Genomic DNA, 20,161 nt, shown 5'->3' with positions numbered 1-20,161 from the left:
TTGGCTGCATGCGCGCGGCGTCTAAGCAAGTCTAAGGTCAGAGGAGGCGATCGGGTCTGACGGTTTCGTGGAGAGAGAGATAGAGAGTCCATGCTTGATCCGGCAACCGTTTGCGGACTTGCATCGCGAGCGAGTCGTGATCTGGGCAGAGAGATCGGAGAGGGGGATGGAGGAGAGACTGCCGTTGACAACTTCTTTTACTAGATTTTTTTTTTATTTTGTTTATGAATTGGATTGGATGGAGAGTCCTGCTGCCATTGCTAGCGTCCAGCAACGGATTCTTTCTAAAAAAAGAGGGTGTGTCTATTTTCGGTGGTTACTTGACCAGCTTTGTCAGTCGCCTGAGAATGTTGGAAGAAGGTTGATCTCAGTTGGATCACTTATATCAGTGGTTTTGAAGTCAAATTTGAATGTTGAAGGTTGATATCAGTTGGATCACTTATATTGGTGGTTTTGAAGTCAAATTTTGCTGGTGTTTCGGCGGCACATGAGGGAATTGAGGGGTTTTGAAGTCAAATTTTGCAGGTGTACCGGCGGCTCATGAGGGAGTTGGTCTGAATTTCAGGGTAATTCTGGTTTGAGGAACTTGACAAGCTTTAGTAATCCCTCCGTCCTATAATATAAGAGATTTGAGTTTTTCTTGCAACGTTTGACCACTCGTCTTATTAAAAAAATTTTAAAATTATTATTTATTTTATTTGTTAATTACTTTATTATCTACAATACTTTAAACATAATTTTTTGTTTTTTATATTTTAAAAAAAATTGAATAAGACGTGTAGTCGAATGTTGTAAGAAAAACTCAAAATCCCTTTTACTGTGGGATGGAGGGAGTAAGAGTTACTTGGGTGAAAAGACTTCAGCTGAAGAAACCACCACATTAGATTCAGCTGAAGAAACCACCACACTTTTAAGGCTTAACCAAGGCTTAACCACGTGATCACAGCTGCAATAATCCGGTGGCTCTCTTCACATCAACCATGGGATAATTAACCTTCGGACTGACAAGCAATTCAGTCACAAAACACAGTGCACATGTTATCAGAAGTTCACTTATCAGTACGAGAATTCGAACAGAGACTGGTCCGAGATATTCTTGCCAAGCTAAAATAGACGGGCGCCATCTCAGGCCTTGGAAAACATAAACATGTTATGTAGCATGCATATATACACACATCGCCGGATAAATACGCTAGTTAAAAGCTACGGTCTTCTTCTCTCGGCGTATGCGTCCACCTCGTCATTAGGAACGTGACAACAACACGTTTAGGCCGACTTCGCGAAGCCAACCCTCATCTTGCCGTAGTCGAACACGGTATGGTAGGCACCCATGAAAACGTCACCCAGGATCCTGCAAATTGTAGGGTGCATCAGTCAAAGATCAAAAATGACAAGTGAAATTATTTCACTGCTAATTCAAGGGTTTGGAAATGCATAGTTTACCAGAGAGGACCACGGGGAGGAGGGATGTCCATGGCTGTGAATCCACTGATGCACTGGGCAGCAGCTCCTTCACCAACCTTCAGAATATACTGCACAACCAAAAGAAGAGAGTAAATTATGTGCTCAAGCCAGTGCGTCAAATATCTACACAAACTAGATGGGCCGGCAAGCGTGTCCAACTTTTCAGCTAATCTAGATGCACCCAAGGGAAGAAAAAAAGAAGAGAAACAATAAAGAAATCATCGCACCTCTTCTGGCTTCAGTGCAAACTTTTTGCCTCCAATGGTGAATGAAATCTCAGGCATGGATGCAAGGCTGCCACAGTCCACAGATGATTCTCCCATTGGACTTGGGAGCTTGTCACAGAGCTGTAAAATTGATAACAGTTAAGCAACGGAAAAGCTATCCCTACCAGTACAATGGCCCTAGAGCAGGAGTTAACTAAGCTCACCTGATTAATGTAGTTCAAGATGAGATCCTGAGTCTTGTTCTGTGCAAGTTGGTTCTGCATCCATACAACAGCCATCTCACAGGCATTGCACATGGGACCGCTTTGGAGACCATTCGATTCCCCAGCTTCATCATCTACTACGCTCTTAATTCCAGCACTGTGTTTACATACCACATGGAGAAGAAATGAGAGTGAGTACAGATTGCCTACGAATCCGATATCAAATAAGTCATAATTGATATAGCACTTGACACCAAAATCGCTAATCAAGTCAAAACGAAAATATCCTACTTTACAGATTCAGACACTTGAAAAACATTTGCAGTTCTTACCTAACACCATGCTTCCCATCAAAAGTACACAGACCAACCTGAGAGCAGATTTTTGATGGCTGTGTCTGCAACATAATCCCAGAAAGTTGTTTTAATTCATCAAAGATATAATTGACAAAAGCTGTTTCCAGAAAATTGAAGCAAATTACAAACCTCAGCAAGTAACAGATCTAGGATCTGTTGTCCATATTGAGAAACAACTGTCTTGCATTCTTGGCTGACTACCCCAGTAGCACCGATCTTCTCATTGATTTCAGTGATTATGGCCTGCGATGATTGTGTTAACTCGTGAACCACTCATTGGAACTTGGTAAGAACAAACAAGACAGTATGAAGACAATAAAGAGTAGGGATGAGTGTGGAAAGCCTTTGCACATTAGACCCAACAGGTGTTCCTTTTGTGTGTATGTATTTGCGTAATATGATGAATTGGGGGTCAATTGATTGAGCAGCACAACTCATCTCTAGATAATAATTAGATATAATAAATACTGTGCTACAGTACAGCTACATTTACAACACTTCATATATGCAAAACAATACATGATAGGACAAAGGACGAGACATGGCTAGAAGCTTCCGAAAGGTGATCCAAGAATCAGAGCAAAAAAACAAAGGAGATATATTTCTGAACATAGATTGGGGTACTGCATTATTATATTTGTTAAGCACCCTGTACAGGTTCCTACAAGTATGCAAATTTTGGACCTAAAAAAAAAACTACAAGTATGTGTTGGGTTCAAAAAGGCTCATTATTAAGACGATAATTCCTTCGAAGTAAATAAAACTGAGATGCGGAATTTAGTAGAGATCTCCAAAGCTTATTACTGTTGTGAAAAATGTAGGCCATCATGATAAAAAAAAAACAAGTATAAACAAAAGCTCATTACGTACTGTGGGGCCAGCAAGCAATGATGTTCCAGAGTCTGCTATAGCTGAACAACCGCTAGCACAAAATCCTGATAGCAGCAAAGGTGTGACAATGTTAAGATTATTTCTCATTTAGACAGATCGGATATGAAAAACAAGAGTCAGTACCTGTGGTCTTTCCTCCAATCAGGACATCGCCCATCTCAAACTGCACAAAGTCAATGCAAACATTACATCAAATGTCGAAAACACTACAGAACTTAGCAGAAACAGGACCAACCTGCCAATATCCCTTCTGAGAGACTGGAACATATGTATGGTTGCCCTTGTAGTGGCTAGGATCCATTCCTCCAAACACAATTTCACCACCTTCTCCTTCATCAGAATGACGGTTGAACCAGAAGGAGAAAACAGGGTCACTGACAAGACCTTGCTCTACCATCTTATACCTGTGATTTATACATATCATTAGGGACTATGGATCTGCTATATTATGTGCATGATACGTGAAAAATCTAATTATCATGACAAATGCGCCAAAATATATATAATGAGAAAAATAAAACAGAAATATGCAAGAAAACAACCAGCCAAATATTTTGAGATACGTGGTTTTAACAGAATGAAGGTAGCCTATTGTGTTAATCAGCGGGTCAATATCTAGGATTCTTCACCATTATAAATGTATCGTGCATAGATGAACTGTGGTTAGAGATAGTGAAAGATTCATCCAAAGAGCACCTTCGCTTCTACTGTGAACCACAGTGAGAAATCAAAAACTTAGATCACGTAAGTCAGGTTGTCTTACCACACAGGTACTGCATCTCCAACGGATATTTCCTGAAATCCAAGCCCAAGAATGCCATCGAATTTTGCAACCATGAAAGTAAGACCTGGCTCCTTGGTAGCTTCAATGAATTCCTAAAGCGGTGAAGCAACAGTGTTAAAAATATTTGGGGCAATATGATCAGAGATAACAATCAGTAAGTTAACCGAGATATATAGTGCAGACCTGATCTTTCACAACCAGATCACCTACTGTAACACTATCCTCGCTGAAAAACCCAGCAATTGAACCAGTGCCATACTGAATGGCAGCTGGTTTTCCTGGAGGGATGAAACAACAGAAAACAGGACTGTCAAACATACAATTTTCCTTAAGCTACCAAAAGGGTGGTTAAAATTTAGAAATAAATGAAAAGAAAATCAATAAATTTACTGTGAGAATATATGAATATACCACTTTCCAAGAAATAAAACATTTATTTCATATCACAGAAAAGTAAGTGGTTATGTTTTAATGATATTTCACTAAAATTTCAAGTGCTGGAAATAATGTAAGAAACTTCCATGCATCTTTCTAGTTAGAAGATAGGATGGTACATCTGAATTATTGTGGTCAACAGAGACAGCGATAGTAAATTGTCAGCAATGTTCCTCAATCCTGACTGCATATCGTTTTAATGTCAAGCGACACCATGTGGGCACTACATCAACATCATACCCTTTTCAAGTATGTTAAGGCTACACCAATCCACGTATTTTGTTCAAACCCATGCAGAATATTTTTCCCCTTTCATCATAAATACTTTGTGATATAAAATGATTTTCCTTTTCATCATAAATGATTGAACAATTTAGAGGGACTAAAAGTATAACCGCCAAGCGAAGATGTAATTTTCAATGCATATATGCAAATCTAGTATCTATCTTTTTAGGAGAATTTTTTTAAAACAAACTTTAACTTGAATAAAACCAACCTCCTAATTTGATTTGCACCAAAATCCAAATAACACCATCTAGTATCCTTTTAACTAAATCCAATTTTGCTTCTTCTAACAAGGCTATTTTTTTTCACACCAAAATCCAAATAACTACCACGTAGGATTCTTTCAAATACATCCAATTTTGGATTAAAAGGGCAAATTTCAACATGAGATATGCCACCAGCTATAGAGCAAATACGAGTAATAGCAAAAAAAGGAAGTTGTCAATGCATCCAAGTAAACTGAGAGAGGCAGACAGTCACAACATAAACTAGCACGGTTGGGGAAAGTTTTAAGGCACGGACCATTCTTCTGATAAGTGCTCGACTGTCCGGACTTGTAGCGAGAGTGGAAGAAGCACGCAATCTGCATCAGTCGCCACCAGGAAAAAAAAATCCACCATTAGCACAGGTCGCAATCGCAACAAGACTCTTGGGAGAATTCCCCTTGACCAGTGCATCGAACAGGGACTCACCGAGAAGTAGCACTTGGCCGACGGCACCCAGAGGTTGGAGCTGCCAGTGTCGAAGATGACGGTGAACTTCTGCGGCGGAGTGCCGACGCCAATCTCCCCGAAGTACTGCGCGTTCATGTAGTTCTTCAGCGCCACGATGTCGCCCTCACCCCCGCCGCCGCCAAGGGAGTTGGCGCCGCGGAGGCCCAGCCGGCGCGCCCCTTCCTCGCCGGAGAGTCGCGCGGCGACGCGGCTGTTCTCGTCGATCGGGCGCTTCTTCAGCGCGATCCGCACCAAACCCTCCGCCGCCGAAGCGGGGAGGAGGGCTTGGAGCAGCACGGCCGCGAGGAGCACCAAGGCCACGCTGCGGGTTCCCATGGCTGCGATCTGCGGCAAATCGCGAGAAAAACCAAACCAAACCAAACAGAAGGCGATGAGAAATTTTTCGTCAGGAGTGATGAGATCGAAAAATCCCAATGGGGAGAGCACTGGAACACAACGACTGTTAGGTCTCAACTCTCAACTGACGATACGATTAAAACACAGTGAAATTAGTCGATAATATCGAAGATTAGTAATTCACGAAATAAGAAAAAAAACAAAATTAAATCGAAGGTTCAGCCATGGAACCGAGGCTAGAACTGAAGGGGAAAACAGAAAAAAAAAACTCAAAATCGGAGAGCAGCAGTTACAGAAAACACCGATGCACTAACCGAAAAATCAACACCAAACCACGAACAGAAAAACACCGATCAGTTATCCAACCCAGGGTAAAATCCGATCAAAGCTGCCCCAAAACAATCCATCCAGACCTACCACCCATCCGACCAAAAAACTCCTCAAAAAACACCAAAAACAACCCGTAAAAATAACCCAGATTACCCTCAAACACACAGGAAGTCAGGAACAAGCAGATCCACACCTAAACTCACACGAACACCGCAAAATCCCCCCCCCCCCCCACCTATCAAACAGATTCACCCCCACATCAAGTCAAGCGGAGTCCACGAGAGCTCACCGGAAAACGGGAGGAGCAGCAGCAGCAACAGCAACAACCGACGTGCCGAGCACTACGGGCGGTGGAGGCGACCGCGCGTGCATATAAAGCGAGGCGAGGAGGCGTGCGCGCGCTGCCAACCGTCCGATCCTCCTGGGGCTGCGGCTCAGCCGTTGGATCGGGGTGAGTGGGGTGGGAAACTGCTATATTTACCCGGAGAAGTGGCCTGCGTGGGGGCAAGAGGAGTACGTACCTGACTCAGTTAGGACGTCGCTTTTTCGCGATTTACTAATTGATTTTTGTTCGTATTTCTTCTGTACCTGATTAGGAATCCGATGGTTTCTTTGCTTTGAAGTAACGAGGTTTCATTAATTTTTTGCAAGTACATTAAATACAAGGAAATTGTATATACGGAGTATTTGGCAAGTATATCGAGTTGGAACCATGGAGGAAGGATTATAGTATTATCCACTTGTTCATAAAGTTTTTGTTTGCTTCGTCTCAATTGTTTATTTGTCGAGAGTGGACCCATTGCATGATGGATTGGGATGTTAATCCACAAAGTTCATGAGCCTTATTAAACTAGTACTCCTATGAATTTTTTTTTCTTTTTTTCAGAACGGTTAGTTGCAGTTTTTCCACGTGCTTTGCGTTCAGAGGGTCGGATTATCTCATTACGTGATACATTAACTATTAAAATGGTCATTCAGAGGTTGTGTTCAATTCACGTTAAAATTGAAAGTTTGGTTAAAATTAGAACGATATAATGAAAAAGTTGAAAGTTTATGTGTATAGAAAAGTTTTGATATGATGAAAAAGTTGAAAGTTTGAAGAAAAAGTTGGAAACTAAACAAGGGCTCTGTCAAAGAAAAGGGGTCATTCAGAGCATTCAGAGCATGAGGTTTTTGCTTCCTTCACCGAGATATTCCCTGCTCAGATTTTCACCTTCACATAAACAACTAGCTACAAAAATATAGCAATATTTTTTTTTCATAAACAACATGCTGCATTGATGATTAAGTCAGTACATCCTGTTAAGAAAATGCTTAAGATTTAAATACAAGCCAATAGGCCATTTCCAATATCAAATCTGCATTTACCAGCAGCAGTAGTACTGTATTGAAAGCAGGAGTAGCAATGATTTGCAAGTGAAGCCTTTCCTACGAATTCAGATGCGTAACACCTCCACGTAGCTAGAGTAGATCGCTTGCATGGCCACCTCGTGGAATCTCCTCACTTGACACGTGTAGCTCTCGACGCAGTAGGCCCCAGTCCAAAGCACTCACTGTCACCACAGGCTGACATGTGGGCCCAAATCATATGTGGGCCCGGTTTTCAGCGGCAGTGTACCTCACCTTCTCTGCCGCTTGCATCCGCCGACGAAAAGGAGTGGTAGGGATTGCGTGTGCGCGAAGCGATACGTTGCCGCTCGCCGCGGGCTACCGAAGCTAGTAAGCTGGGGGATCTCGCTCGCTCCACGCACCCCGTCGCGTGCACGCCAAAAAACGCGGGGTCGTACTCACGTGTATCTGGTGGGCCAGCCGTCCGTCGCGGTGTGAACTCAGCGAGAGAGAGCAGATTAAGCGAGAGCATCCATCCACTAATTGATCGATTAATTATTCGTCTCAGAAAGAGGAGGAGATAAGATGTACAGATCATAGCAGTTTCGCTGTCTCTGAATATTCTTATATAGCTAACTAGAAAAAGCCTAGGAGGAGAAGTGGTCTCATGGTTTTCTTAATTGTGCATCGCATGTCACCAGCTGAACAATTTTACGAGTAATTACATAATGAATTATGAAAAAGAAAGGCTCGAGGAAGTCAACTTGTAGCTGCTCTGGGCATCTTTCGTATGCATATAAAAACTATGAACAACTGATTATCTCAATTCTCAACGACTAACATCAAGTTAGACATATCAGTTTTGAAGGGCTGGATCAGATTCAGTCTCTATTGCACAATGTCAACTTCACAGTTTGCTTAAAGGAAACGCTCTCTTGCATGCTGTTTTTCGCTGTGTTCGTTGGAATGGTAATTTTTTTCTCTCATGATGCTGTTGTTATTGGCTTATTGCAGACAAGCAGAGGCTACGAATAATGTCAAACTGTCAATTGCCAAGCACTCAACCTAACTAGCTGTTCCTTAGCCCTTGACTTATCTCTCTCTTTGTCGCCCACAAACTTATCATCTTTGAGAAACTCTTCACACGCCATTGCAGCTTGCTTCCTTTTGTTAAGCGGAATCCTGGGCGATGAAAGTGACTGCGGACTAATTACTTTTAGCAAAGGTAAGAGGAGCTTTCTGATAGTGCTAAATGCTTGGGTTTAACAAGCATTTCATAAAAAAAAAAGATCTTTGTTCACATAACTGACAGCGAAGTTCCTTTGCACTAATAGGTTGTCAACTATGCTCGGTCTCTCCGTGCCTGCTGGAGCACGACGCATGTACAGTTAACGGGCTAGGAATAACACAGCCCATTTAGATATGGGTCGTCTAGCCATGTCGTGTTTGGGCTGCTATCCGGGCCAACGTGCCAACACGACAACGACAAGCGCATGTAACGACTAGCGACGACTCAGCACGACATCGCCTAGAAAAGGCACGACACGGGCACGATAGCGACCGGCGATTACCGAATAGCCGCCGGTCGAGCAACTGCCAACCATGGTGGGCGCGACGTTAGGACTGCGCAGCAGCGTGGTGGCGGCGGCGACCCCATTGACGAGCTATTCTGATTTCCTGTCGTGGGCTGTGTGCCTGTGTCGACTAGCACGGACCCCAAAGAGGTGGCTCCTGTCGCTCTCGCCGCCGTCCGTTAGCGTTAGCCCCCGCGATGCCGCCCAATTAGCCCCCAAGACGGCGACGATGACCTCGAACAACGCCGCCGCCGTCGGAATTTCCTCGAGCGCGTCCGGCAGCGTGGCGGAAGGAGTGCCTGCCGCCCGCCGCCCGCCGCGGTGGAGCCCATGCTCGTCGACGCGGCGGAGCCCGTCGACCCCGTCTCGGTGCAGGCGGTGGCGGCGCACGTCCCTCCCGCCGCTGTGTCCGCCTTGCCCATGGGCCAGTTCCACGACTAGCCGGGCTCAAACAGAACATAGCACGGACGCAGCATCCGACTACAAGTCGGAAAAGACGCGAGCCTAAGTCGAATCGGAACTGTAATTACTCTTTGATTGGCCATTATAAAAAAAATAGTTTGGGATTAGAGGAGATTAAACCCAAGTTAAATTATTAGTAGCTCACCGCTATGAAGCGAAAGAGTTCGATAGTAGCGCGTAAGGACGCAAAGAAGGTGCAGTCGTGGGCGACTGTCACGACGTCGCTCGCGAGGTTCAGGGAAGAGGTGGCTCCTGGCTTCTTGTCGCTCTCGCCGTCGTCCGTCAGCCCCGGCGACGCTGCCGCCCAATTAGCCCCCCAGACGACGACGATAACGACCTCGAACAGCGCCGCCGCCGTTGGAAATTCCACGAGCGCATCCGGTACCACGGCGGAAGTGTCCGCCGCGGGGGAGCCCATGCTCATCGACGCGGCTGCACCGATTGCAGCGGAGCCCGGAGCCCATCGACGCCGTCCCGTTGCAGGCGGTGGCGGCGCACGTCCCTCGCGCCGCCGTGCCGCAAAGAGTAGACGATGACGACGATGATGACGATGCCGCTCCCCCGCCGCCGGCGTGGATACGCGGCGAGCTGCTGCCGCTACTAGGCCTACGCGGCGACCTGCCGCTGCACTTCATCTGCAGGAAGCGAGTGGAGGCTTCCGACCTGTCGGCGCAGAAGAGCCGCTTCCTCATCCCGCAAGCCGCCGCCAGCCTCCGCCTCCGTCCGCTCCTCTCAGCGGCGGAGCGCGAGGCCGCCAAGCTGGTGGAGGAGTTCTTGCACAAGAAAAAGAAATCGCCAGAACCAAAGCCGAGGGAGAAGGGGGAGAAGAGCCCCGGGCTCGCCGTGCGCGTGGTCGTCTACCGTGCATCCCCGCTCGACGTGATGGCCATGGAGTTGACCAGGAGGCTCTCCAATTGCCACACCATAATCCGGCAAAAAGAAACCACAAGGCTCGTCGACCGCGGCGTCCAGGTGAAGGACGACGTCGCCGTGTGGGCGTTCCGGCCAGACCCCAACAGTGCTCTGCACTTCGTGATCGCCAACACCGCCGCCCAGCAGCAGCAGCCACCGCCGGCAGCAGCACCGAACGCGTTGCCGCAATAGCAAAAGCCAAAGCATCGACGCAGCTCCAGAAGTGATAATCAGAAAGTAGCATCAGCAAAGGTCAAGATGATAGATACTAATCTTAGAAATCAGAACGGTGACCTGTTAGGTCTCAAGAAGAGTTACAAGGAAGACTGCACTTGGGCACATATAATAACTCGGCTATCAAAACAAAGCACAAATCATTCTTGTCTGACGAACACACGCGAACATGTTAAAAACACTCTCGAAACTGTTGGTTGAATGGCGTGGACCCTCCATCCTCAGCGCTCGAGGCACAGGCTCAGCTAGTCCGAGCTGCTTAAACCCTGCAGCTGGTCAGGATACACGCACGCCATGGTCGGCAAGCAACTTAACCCCAACTATAACAAAGGGTAAAGGCCTCAGTAGCCGGTGTGCTGCTGCCACCCCTGGTGAGACGGCTGTGATTGGGCATTCTGGAAACCGTTCAGGCCTCCCTCGGCCGGGTTCTGGTGGTGCTCTTGGCTTTGAGAATGGTAGAAAGCTGGATACCCATGGCCACCGAATTGCGAGTGCTGCTGCGGTTGCTGCGCCTGACGAAAGCCACCCTGCTGACTCTGTCCCTGGAAGCCATAGAAGTGACTCGGTGGAAGCGCCGACGTTGCTCTTGAACCAGCACCATGAAGCCACATTGCAGAATTGTCACCCTGAAAGGAATACCCAAAGTAACTTGTGACTAATGTCCCATTCTTTTCAGATTATATAGCTACTACTACTTTCATTAAATCCATCATTGACTGTTTTTTAATAGTGTATGTGTAAGAAATGTTTCTATATTATTCTATAAACTCGGTCAAACTTGAATAGGTTTGACGTAGAACAAACCCAAAGTAACTTGTAATATGAAATGGAGGGAGTATGATTTTTGAAAAAGCATATTCTATATAGAAGTTTCTTAGAAAATACAAATAAATCCATTTTTCAAATTTGTAATAATAAATGGAGTACTTAATTAATTATATGATAATTAAGTGTTTTTTCCGGTAAGCCAAGCACTCATCCAAAACCTTCGAACCGAGCCGTGCCTATCAGAATTATTATATAGCATATAAATTACCAAAGAAACACAAGGGCTGCTTGCAATTGTTACCTGCTGGAGGGCCATATATTGGCTGGGATCTTTGTATGGCGTGCTGCTCAATGCTTCGTCAAACCCAAGATTTGTTGATGCAGAGGCAGCATTCTGATTAAGAGTGAAATTTCCAGGAAGATTACTAGAGCTTCCAAAGCCTCCATAACCAGAGATCACTGAAGAAGGTTGCTGTTGTAAGCTTGTAGCCGATAGGTTGTTCTTGAATTGCGGCACATTCATATTGTACTTCATAGCTCCTGGTACAGCAGCAGCAGCAGACTGATGGAATGGTCCATTACTCGAGTATGCTTGCTGGAAGGCAGCTGATGGTAGGTAAGCAGCAGGGTAGTTCTGTGCCAAATACGGATAACCAATCATATTCGCAAAAGGCGCCAGTGGTACAGTAGGCTGAGAGTAAGGGTGGACTAATTGCTGAGGGAGAGGAGGCCCCGTTGCTATACTAGTACTTGGAAGATTTTGGGTAGATTGAGCGTTGGAGAAAACTCCTGGCTTCAGAGTCTGAAACAAATATGTACATGTGTGTGAAGAAAATTAGAGAACTAGAGATTACTTGTCGCTGAATGATTAACTGTATATGCACACAAAATAAAAAATTCCAACACCATCACACCCTTGTAAATTCATCTTTCAAATAAAGAAAGGATGTGGAGCCTTTTTCTTCCTAAAGTTATACTTCTATGAAATATGAATCCAGAGAAAACACCATGAGAAAGTGAACCAGCGTAGTTAAATTACCTCTTGCATGGAGATTGCTGGTCCAGTAGTAGTTGGTGCAGCTGAGTTATATTTTGTCATTGATTGTGCTGCTAGCAAAGGTGATAAACTGAAGTCCAAGTCCCGAAGAGGTGCAATGTTTGACCCCAATAGGCTGTTGTGTAATGAATTTGCTTGCTGGGGAATAAACGAGTTCAATAAGAATTATGCAGGAGCACAATTAGCTGACTTGAATAACATGCATATGCAGAAGACAGAAAAACTGGTATCCAGAAAGACCAGCTCCCAATGTTATTCTGGACATTCCAGAATGAAGCAATGATTTACATCTGCGGTCAATATCTTGAGACAAGAGTTATGAGCAAAAGAATGGGTCTATATGGCAAGCACTCCATTCCTTTTTATTTGGCTCTTTTCCAATCAAGGTAAAACTAGTTATCTTACTGTATGTAGCAAGATCATAGTTTGGCTAAAGCTACTTAGTACTGTTAGCAATTCAGCATGAATGATGAAAAGTGAAGATTATAGGAAAAAGAAAACAATTTACCAGTAAGTTTGAAAGATGGGAAAGAGTGTGCGCCTGGTTGTTTCCTTGTGAGGACTCCATTGTACTTGGCTGTGTAGTGTTTGCATATGCAGCACTTGAATCAGATGGTAGGTTATATTGAAGACCAGAATGATCAAGCACTTCCTGTCTCAGGACATCAGGCTGTGAAACAGAAGGTACATCAATGTTCTCCATGTTAGTTCCTATGATAGTATCAAGGTTCTCATTTCCTGACGAATTAACTGCGGCACTATCATAATAGTCTTGATCTCTGCAAGATTAAAAAAATGGCATTCCAGTCATGTCACAAGCAATATGTGGAGTGAAATAAAGACGGCAGGAACAAACTTAATTAACCTTGAATCAATTTGATCTAGAGGTACAGATTCCTCTATAACAGGCAACTCCACATTGTTATCATCAGCGCTCCTTGATGGAACAGGGAGAAGCCCAGAAAATGCTCCAGATTCAAAACTGCCAAAGCTCAAAGTGACACAGTCTGAGCCGGTAACTTGCAGGTGATCAGGAATTATAACTGCAGGGTTATCTTCAGCTAATTTTGTTGCAACTAACTCTTCATTATGTAGGCTTAGACCCTGGAAGTTTTCAGTGGCTAATGCTACATCAGAATTGGAGCCCTCAACTGCAAGAATAGTAAAGGGAAATCAGTATTCACATGCAGGTCATGCACAGCCAAAGCCAGAATGCAACAGCGCCCAGGAAAAGAACAAGCAACCAGAAAGGAACATATGCTGTAAAACCTATTCACAATAAACTGCATGACCTGTTGTTGCCTTACAGAACTTTTAATACTGGATAACGACAGTCTAAAGTTCATTATTCATCAAGAAAGTAACAGCATGACATCAGAAATCTGAAGACTGGTATTCTACTACTAAAAAGATGCAGGAACCATCATATATCAATTTTGTTCAGTAAAGTTGATTACTTGCCAGTTGCAACAACTGCCTCCCTAAACCCTATCATAACAGAGATGCATTCAACATACCCAGATTAACATAGGAATTGATAACGTCAATTACAGGGTGTAAGTTGCATCTCACACCTACGCAAGTATCAATGGCATTCTGGAAGGAATACCAAAAGTATTTACTAATAAATTGTCTGCTGCCTTTTCCAATGCTAACGAATGCAATAAGCTCATAACACCAAAGATCCAGGTTATTCCGGCAGGACAGAATATGGAGATGCTAAAGTTAAGCAAATTCATAAACTCATATCTACACTCACCTTCATCTTCTGAATGAGAATTCTTCTGAGGCAGATAGGTACTCGATTCTTGCAACAGTCCATCATCATATTCAGAATCGCCTCCATGATGTTCCAAGTGTCTCTCGGAAGAAAATGCAGCTGATCTGTTCTCATCCAAATGAGAATTTTCATGGGGGTTAATCACACCAGCAACCAGTGTAGATGACTGTAGCGATGACTCATATAATGATTGGTCACCGGATGTCTCAGGCAAGGCTGATTGATTTCCTGGTGGTGGCTCGTCCTGTGGAAGCCAATCATTATCATATGCCTGCTTGTTGACAGCTGCTGAGTGGTTGTGAACCTTGGGATGAATAGAATCTTGAGCAGAATGTAACCCCTGGTCAGGATTTGTTGGTGAAACTGTGCTAGCAGATTGTTTCAAATTCTGGTTTACAGTACTGGGCAAAGATGGGTATTGTCCAGTATATCCTTTGTCTGCAGTAACCGCAGGCTTGCTAGAGGACTGCTTTACCTGAGGCCTGCCCATTTTCACAATATCGGCCATTGACAACTGACCTGGTGTCCCAGACCAACCGTGCTGAAACCCAGATGACGATTGTGCAGGTACCGACGGTCCATCAGCAACCACACTTTTGTTTACCAAGGAACTACAGCAGATAAAAAAGAGCATGAATTCCCCAGAGTGAAATAAGAAGGCGTTATGAAATCATCAACGCATCAGATAAAATTTGTAGTATGCATCATCCAAGTTCATCCATATTCCATATGGTTCATTTGAATCTAACACAACATTACAAACGATAGTCTCAGATAACAATTATATGTAACTATATGAACTATTGAGTCATAGTCATCTAACAAGAGAATTGTTTGTAAAAAAACCTATGCTGTTTGCATGAAATTTTACACATAGCAGCAGAATCAACAATAATGCAAAAGGATCATATCAAATGCAAACAGATAAAGGCTCCAGAGAAAAGACAACTAGAAAAATGGTATGCCTTCTAAAAAGGCAGACCTGCTGTACAAGCCCTTCTTAAAATATATGCAACAAAAGGGAAGCTCTCTTACCTTGGAATTGTTTGCTTCTGAGTGGAATTGGTTGATGTCATACCAGGCCCTGAGATTGACCTTGAAGCCACATTGTCTGAATATTGAAATGAACAAAAAAAAATGTGAAAAGAAATTACAACCAATGATAAACCTTGAAGATACTGATGGTGGTTTTTCCTATTACCAATGGAGCTAGAGTGAAAAGAACTGTTTCGCCCGCCTCGATCTGCACCGCCTCTTACACCTCGACTGGCAGCATTACTTGCCGCTCGAGATCTTGGCTCAGGAATCTCTTTAACCTATGAAAGTGCCCATGACTATAATGGTAAGTTCATCAAGGCTAGAGAATTTTCAAAATAACCAAAACTCCAAAAGATTAGTTCCATATGCTTAATTTAGACGCAGGGGAATCAGACAAAAACTAATTGTTACATGAATAAAATGTTTTCTTTATGCTATTGATGATGAAAATAAATATAGGGCAACCGAATCAAAGCTGAGTGCTGGTCAAAAAATAAGGCGAGCAATGCAAGATGTGGGGCACACCTCTTTTTTCTTATCGCGCTTGCTCTTTACCTCTTGAAAAGTATCTGAAAAAAGCGGTACATAAGATATCAATTTTAACATAACTGCAAGAGCAACTGAAATAAATATAACTGATTTATCTTGGGGTGCATTGTCAGATCACAGTTTAAACTGACTAAAAATAACTGGATGATATGATCAACAAAGGCATACAAAAAATAATGTTGAACAAAAATAAAATTGGCATGACAATATGAGAAGAAATTTAGAAAAGGATGACAAAACAACCTAACACTTGCCTCCTCGAACATTCATTAAGTATGTGTGCAGAAAATAAGATATTCAATGTGGTAACAGTACAGCATATAAACTCTGAACAAGAAAGTAGTCATAAAACCCAAATGACACCTCTATGCCATTTCAGGAAGCTGTATTATGACTTTCACATGCTACACAGATGAGGTATATTAAGGTGGCAATTCCCACTCCTGGCTCATCCATCATCCCTCATAAACTTAGCAGCAATAGATTACCAAGGAGTCAAGGGGAGTAGGAGACTAACAGTGTTCAGGAAAGTTATAACACAAATACACAATGCCTCTTGTAACATGTTGTAAAAGTCAAACCAAGATAGGCTACCAACTATGTCTGACAGTTAATCTTTCTTCAACTTCCCAGATCAAAGAAAATGCATGGAGTTTCAATTAATAAAAAGCCTCCTTGCAAAGAGAAGAGCCCAAGACTAATGCCACAAATCACTGCAAGCTCAGAAACTTATCCTACAGAAATAAAGCCACGAGTTCAAATGGCACACTACGATATAAATAAGCTAAAGGTGGACCTGAGTTTCTTGCTTACTACCACTATATGACCAATGAAATTCAGTAAATATCATCTAATAGCCCCTTTCATCATATACATATGATAGTTACACTTCCCCCCATGTCCATATGTTATTATTGTCAACACATCCTAAAAACTGATGATGGAATGTTTCTATAGAACAATCAGAGATGCACACATTCTTCTTTATAAATTATGAAAAGATAGGACACAGGAAAGAGCGACAAGAGCAAAAACGAAGGCACTAAAACACCTATCGAACTGTCCCCGAGAATGAACACAAAACTCAACCACCACCCTGCAGAAACAGCAAGTCCTAATTTCACAAGTATTGTAATGCAAATAGCCATTTTGGAAGCAACAGTAATGTGTTCCCACTTTTCAAACATAGCCAATATGAGAAGCCAGAGGTTCCATCTCCTTTCCCAATCTAAAGATTCCACTCTTTTCAAGCCTGGTAACTAAAATTACCACAACCATCTCTTTTCCAATCCAACAACTAACTTTAGCATGGTGTATTTACCTAGACAGGTCAGTAAATTGATCCAAACAGCAAATCTCAAGTCATGAACTCGTTCCACTCCTTCTATCCTACATAATCCTACCAAAGATATAGCTGTTTCTTTCAAAGTTCAGAAAAAAGTTCAGTATTCATCTGTTTGACCTTCCTCCCAAAAATCTCAACTCCTTCCTACAACCGAAAGACAAGAAACAAAAGGAGATCGATTCCTATAAATAACAAGCAGGATCGACCTAACCCCTACTCCAGAATAGGAAAACGCTAGCCACTGTTAACATTTAGCAGGGACCCTAAACAGAAACCCTACAAATGTACAACGGATTCAACGAACCCCAAAGGGCCAAATCTATCAAATGCTACAATCATAAACGGATAAATCATGACAAATCGGCAGGACTCTCATGAAGAAAAAATAATAGGCGCATCCTTCCCACTCATCCCATCCGTGGTGCGCACGCTCAGAGCGCGGCAAGTAACGAATCGCCCCAATCGGAAAGAGGGGCACGCGGTTGTAAGAATCTTCTAGAACCCTAACGGCGACGAGAACTCGAGGCGCGGGCGCATCAGGGAAGAATCCGCGAGGGGGCATCGAAACAAGCGCGAAATCGCGGGGTGGGAGAGGGCGCGCAAGAGAGAGAGGGGGCGGAGACCTTGGGAGAGGAGGCGGCTGACCGCCTCGTCGGGGTCCATGCCGCAATCGCGCAGCGCCGCGTAGATCTCCGCCTCCGGGCGGTTCACGATCTCCTTCAGGCTCTGCACCAGCTTCCTCGACGCCGCCGGGACGGGGCCCGCCGCCGCGCCCCCCTTCCCTCCTCCTCCTCCTCCCCCCGCGCCGCCGCCGGTCATCCTCGCCGCCGGAGAGATCCCCCCCCGCCTCCTCCTCCTCCTCCTCCCCACACTCCGCGCGCGGGAAACCCCTAGGGACCTTGGGGGCGAGTGGTGCGGCGCGGCGCGGCGGAGGCGAAGGCGGCGGCGGCGGCTAGCTTCGGTTTCGGCTGCTTCCACTTTGCTCTCCCACGCAACGGCGGCTTCTAATTCCAAAACCCTTCCTCCCCTCCCTCCGCTGCGCCGAGCTTTATATAGCTGGGGTTGGATGGATGGATGGATTGTGGAGGAGGAATAAATAGTGGGGGCTTTACTTTTTCCTTCCGTGTTTAGCAGTAACTTACACAAAAACTGAAATTTGCCTTGATAAGGTCACCTCCAAATCTGCAAATTTACTCATGGACTCTGTATTAATATGTATTTTTGGATAACTTCTATTTTGTGAATTATATATTTATAAAAAAATGTAAACTATAATAACGTATTAAGAAATAAACTTGTTGATTTTTTATGGGTATAAATGGTATCTATGCCCATCATATTGTTTGTTATAGAAACCAAGTGTGGTGAGTAAGTAGGTTGCGGTCCTGTTCAGACACCTGGGTTATGGCTGCGTTGTAGCCCGCAGCCACCCAGAATAGTGCCATGTGTACAAGATAGCTAGAGGCTGCAACAGCTGTAGCCGCATGACCGATTGCCGGACAGACCCAACATTTGTAGCCTCGTGAATAAAAAAACTAAATCAAGACAATAAGTATTAAAATCTGAAGAGAAAAAAAAACTTAATCAGTGCTACCCCTAAATTGATCGAGCTATGCAAGATTCTATTTTGATACGTCATTCGTGTTTGAGTTGGTTTTTAAGTTCGTTCGCTTTTGGAAATACATATCTATATTTGAGTCGGATTTTAAGTTTGTTTGCTTCTGGAAATAAAAAAGAGTCGTATAAGAAATCTCTTTAAAAGAACTCGCATGCTAACTTGAGATGAAAGTCGAACTCCTAATTGCAGCTCATGATTTTCTAAAAAAAAATATCCAAGCGAATTCCTACAGTGAATTTTATCCTAACTAAACCGTAACAATAATAAGATTTTAAAAAATTAGTTGTTGTAAAAATTGAAGATGTTTTCACCGATATTTTGGTACGTCGTCTATACGTATTTGAGTCGGTTTCTAGGTTCATCCATTTTTTGAAATACATAAGGAGTTGTATAAGAAATCATTTAAAAAATACTCGCATGCTAACTCGGGACGAGAGACAGACTCCTAATTGCTTCATAATTCTTGACAGGGCATAAGAAAGCATGCATACAGCATATCTTAATAAGAGTTCCAAATTAGACATAAGTGCTATCAAAATTAAAAAAAAACATATACTTTTACTAATATCAAAATAGTCTTCACCCGTTGCAATGCACGAGTGTTTTTCCATAGTTTAACTAAAAAAGGCAAACTATAATGTATTAAGAAATAAATTTGTTGATTTTCATGAGTATAAATGGCATCTATGTCCACCATATTGTTTATTATAGAAACCAAGTGCGGTGAGTAACTAGGTAGCGTACCTGTTCAGACGCCTGGGTTACGTTTACGTTGTAGCCTGCAGCCACCCAGAATAGTGCCATGTGCACAAGACAGCTAGAGGCTGCAACAGCCGTAGCCACATGACCGATTGCCGAACATACCAACATTTGTAGCCTTGTGGATAAAAAAACTAAATCAAACCAGGAAGTATTAAAATCCGGAAAAATATTAATCAGTGCTACCCCTAAATTGATCAGGCTATGCAAGATCCTATTTCTCGTATGATTAAAAAGAAATCCTGCATAACGATTTATATAAAATGATTTGCTAGATCTCAACTTCATATAGAATATGATGTTTTAACTTTATTACTTGATTTTTTTTAATTAAATGTGAGGTGAAATTTTAGTTCTTTTTCAAACCTAGAGATGCATTGGCTTTATAAAAAGGAGGAGATATAACATGAGTTCGCGAAGACAATGAAGTAAACTTGTTGTTGAGATACATTAGCACCGACTTATTGATGATACTAAACTGGACTGATGAGATCGATGATATGTGTTATCCTTATGTGCAAAGAAGCAACATCCTCTTGCTGCCGCCACCAAGGAGGCATGTTTTCTATATGGTCTTTGACTCATTCTGTGGCTTTTAGTTCTAGCATATACGTGAACACTGAGATATTATTGATGTCACTATTCATGAGAAAGAGAAGAGGACGTCGTTTTCATCTCCATTATTGGTTTA

At 43.3% G+C, this 20,161-nt stretch overlaps 2 protein-coding genes and 1 pseudogene across 2 annotated transcripts; 1 reads left to right on the top strand and 2 right to left on the bottom strand.

Moving 5' to 3' along the window:
• Positions 1-1,012: 1,012 nt before the first annotated feature.
• On the bottom strand, positions 1,013-6,470 carry LOC127773648 (aspartic proteinase oryzasin-1). The gene is made up of 14 exons (XM_052299784.1): positions 6,335-6,470; positions 5,338-5,703; positions 5,168-5,228; positions 4,109-4,203; positions 3,905-4,017; positions 3,377-3,545; positions 3,265-3,304; positions 3,121-3,185; positions 2,380-2,493; positions 2,227-2,291; positions 1,895-2,051; positions 1,692-1,811; positions 1,444-1,532; positions 1,013-1,351 (listed from the first exon to the last, which is right to left on the bottom strand). The coding sequence occupies exons 2-14, from the start codon at positions 5,692-5,694 to the stop codon at positions 1,267-1,269; spliced, it is 1,530 nt and encodes a 509-aa protein (XP_052155744.1). The 5' UTR covers positions 5,695-5,703; positions 6,335-6,470; the 3' UTR covers positions 1,013-1,266.
• A 2,983-nt stretch (positions 6,471-9,453) lies between these two features.
• Positions 9,454-10,539, top strand: LOC127773522 (uncharacterized; annotated as a pseudogene).
• Positions 10,540-10,649: 110 nt separating this feature from the next.
• On the bottom strand, positions 10,650-18,124 carry LOC127773521 (uncharacterized). The gene is made up of 10 exons (XM_052299603.1): positions 17,717-18,124; positions 15,725-15,768; positions 15,363-15,477; positions 15,197-15,272; positions 14,141-14,772; positions 13,247-13,532; positions 12,890-13,160; positions 12,364-12,519; positions 11,626-12,126; positions 10,650-11,182 (listed from the first exon to the last, which is right to left on the bottom strand). Exons 1-10 carry the CDS (start codon positions 17,910-17,912, stop codon positions 10,898-10,900), a joined length of 2,562 nt encoding a protein of 853 aa, XP_052155563.1. The 5' UTR covers positions 17,913-18,124; the 3' UTR covers positions 10,650-10,897.
• Between the last annotated feature and the right edge of the window lie 2,037 nt (positions 18,125-20,161).

The sequence above is a fragment of the Oryza glaberrima genome, chromosome 5 (genome assembly GCF_000147395.1).
Source record: "Oryza glaberrima chromosome 5, OglaRS2, whole genome shotgun sequence".
In the NCBI taxonomy this organism is placed as follows: domain Eukaryota; kingdom Viridiplantae; phylum Streptophyta; class Magnoliopsida; order Poales; family Poaceae; genus Oryza; species Oryza glaberrima.
The sequence above is the reverse complement of the archived record's forward strand: the minus strand, read 5'-3'. Positions and strand labels throughout refer to the sequence as shown.

Bases quoted from the DNA above. Each gene is read 5' to 3' on its own strand.
- LOC127773521 (XM_052299603.1), bottom strand. From the start codon at position 17,912: ATGACCGGCGGCGGCGCGGGGGGAGGAGGAGGAGGAGGGAAGGGGGGC. The intron at 14,773-15,196 runs GTAAGAGAGCTT...TATCTGCTGTAG, and splicing joins CAGAAGCAAACAATTCCAAG to TTCCTTGGTAAACAAAAGTG. The intron at 12,127-12,363 runs GTAATTTAACTA...TATTTGTTTCAG, and splicing joins CAGCAATCTCCATGCAAGAG to ACTCTGAAGCCAGGAGTTTT.
- LOC127773648 (XM_052299784.1), bottom strand. From the start codon at position 5,694: ATGGGAACCCGCAGCGTGGCCTTGGTGCTCCTCGCGGCCGTGCTGCTC. The intron at 3,305-3,376 runs GTTGGTCCTGTT...GACTTTGTGCAG, and splicing joins CTCAGAAGGGATATTGGCAG to TTTGAGATGGGCGATGTCCT. The intron at 2,494-3,120 runs GTACGTAATGAG...CAATCATCGCAG, and splicing joins CATTGCTTGCTGGCCCCACA to GCCATAATCACTGAAATCAA.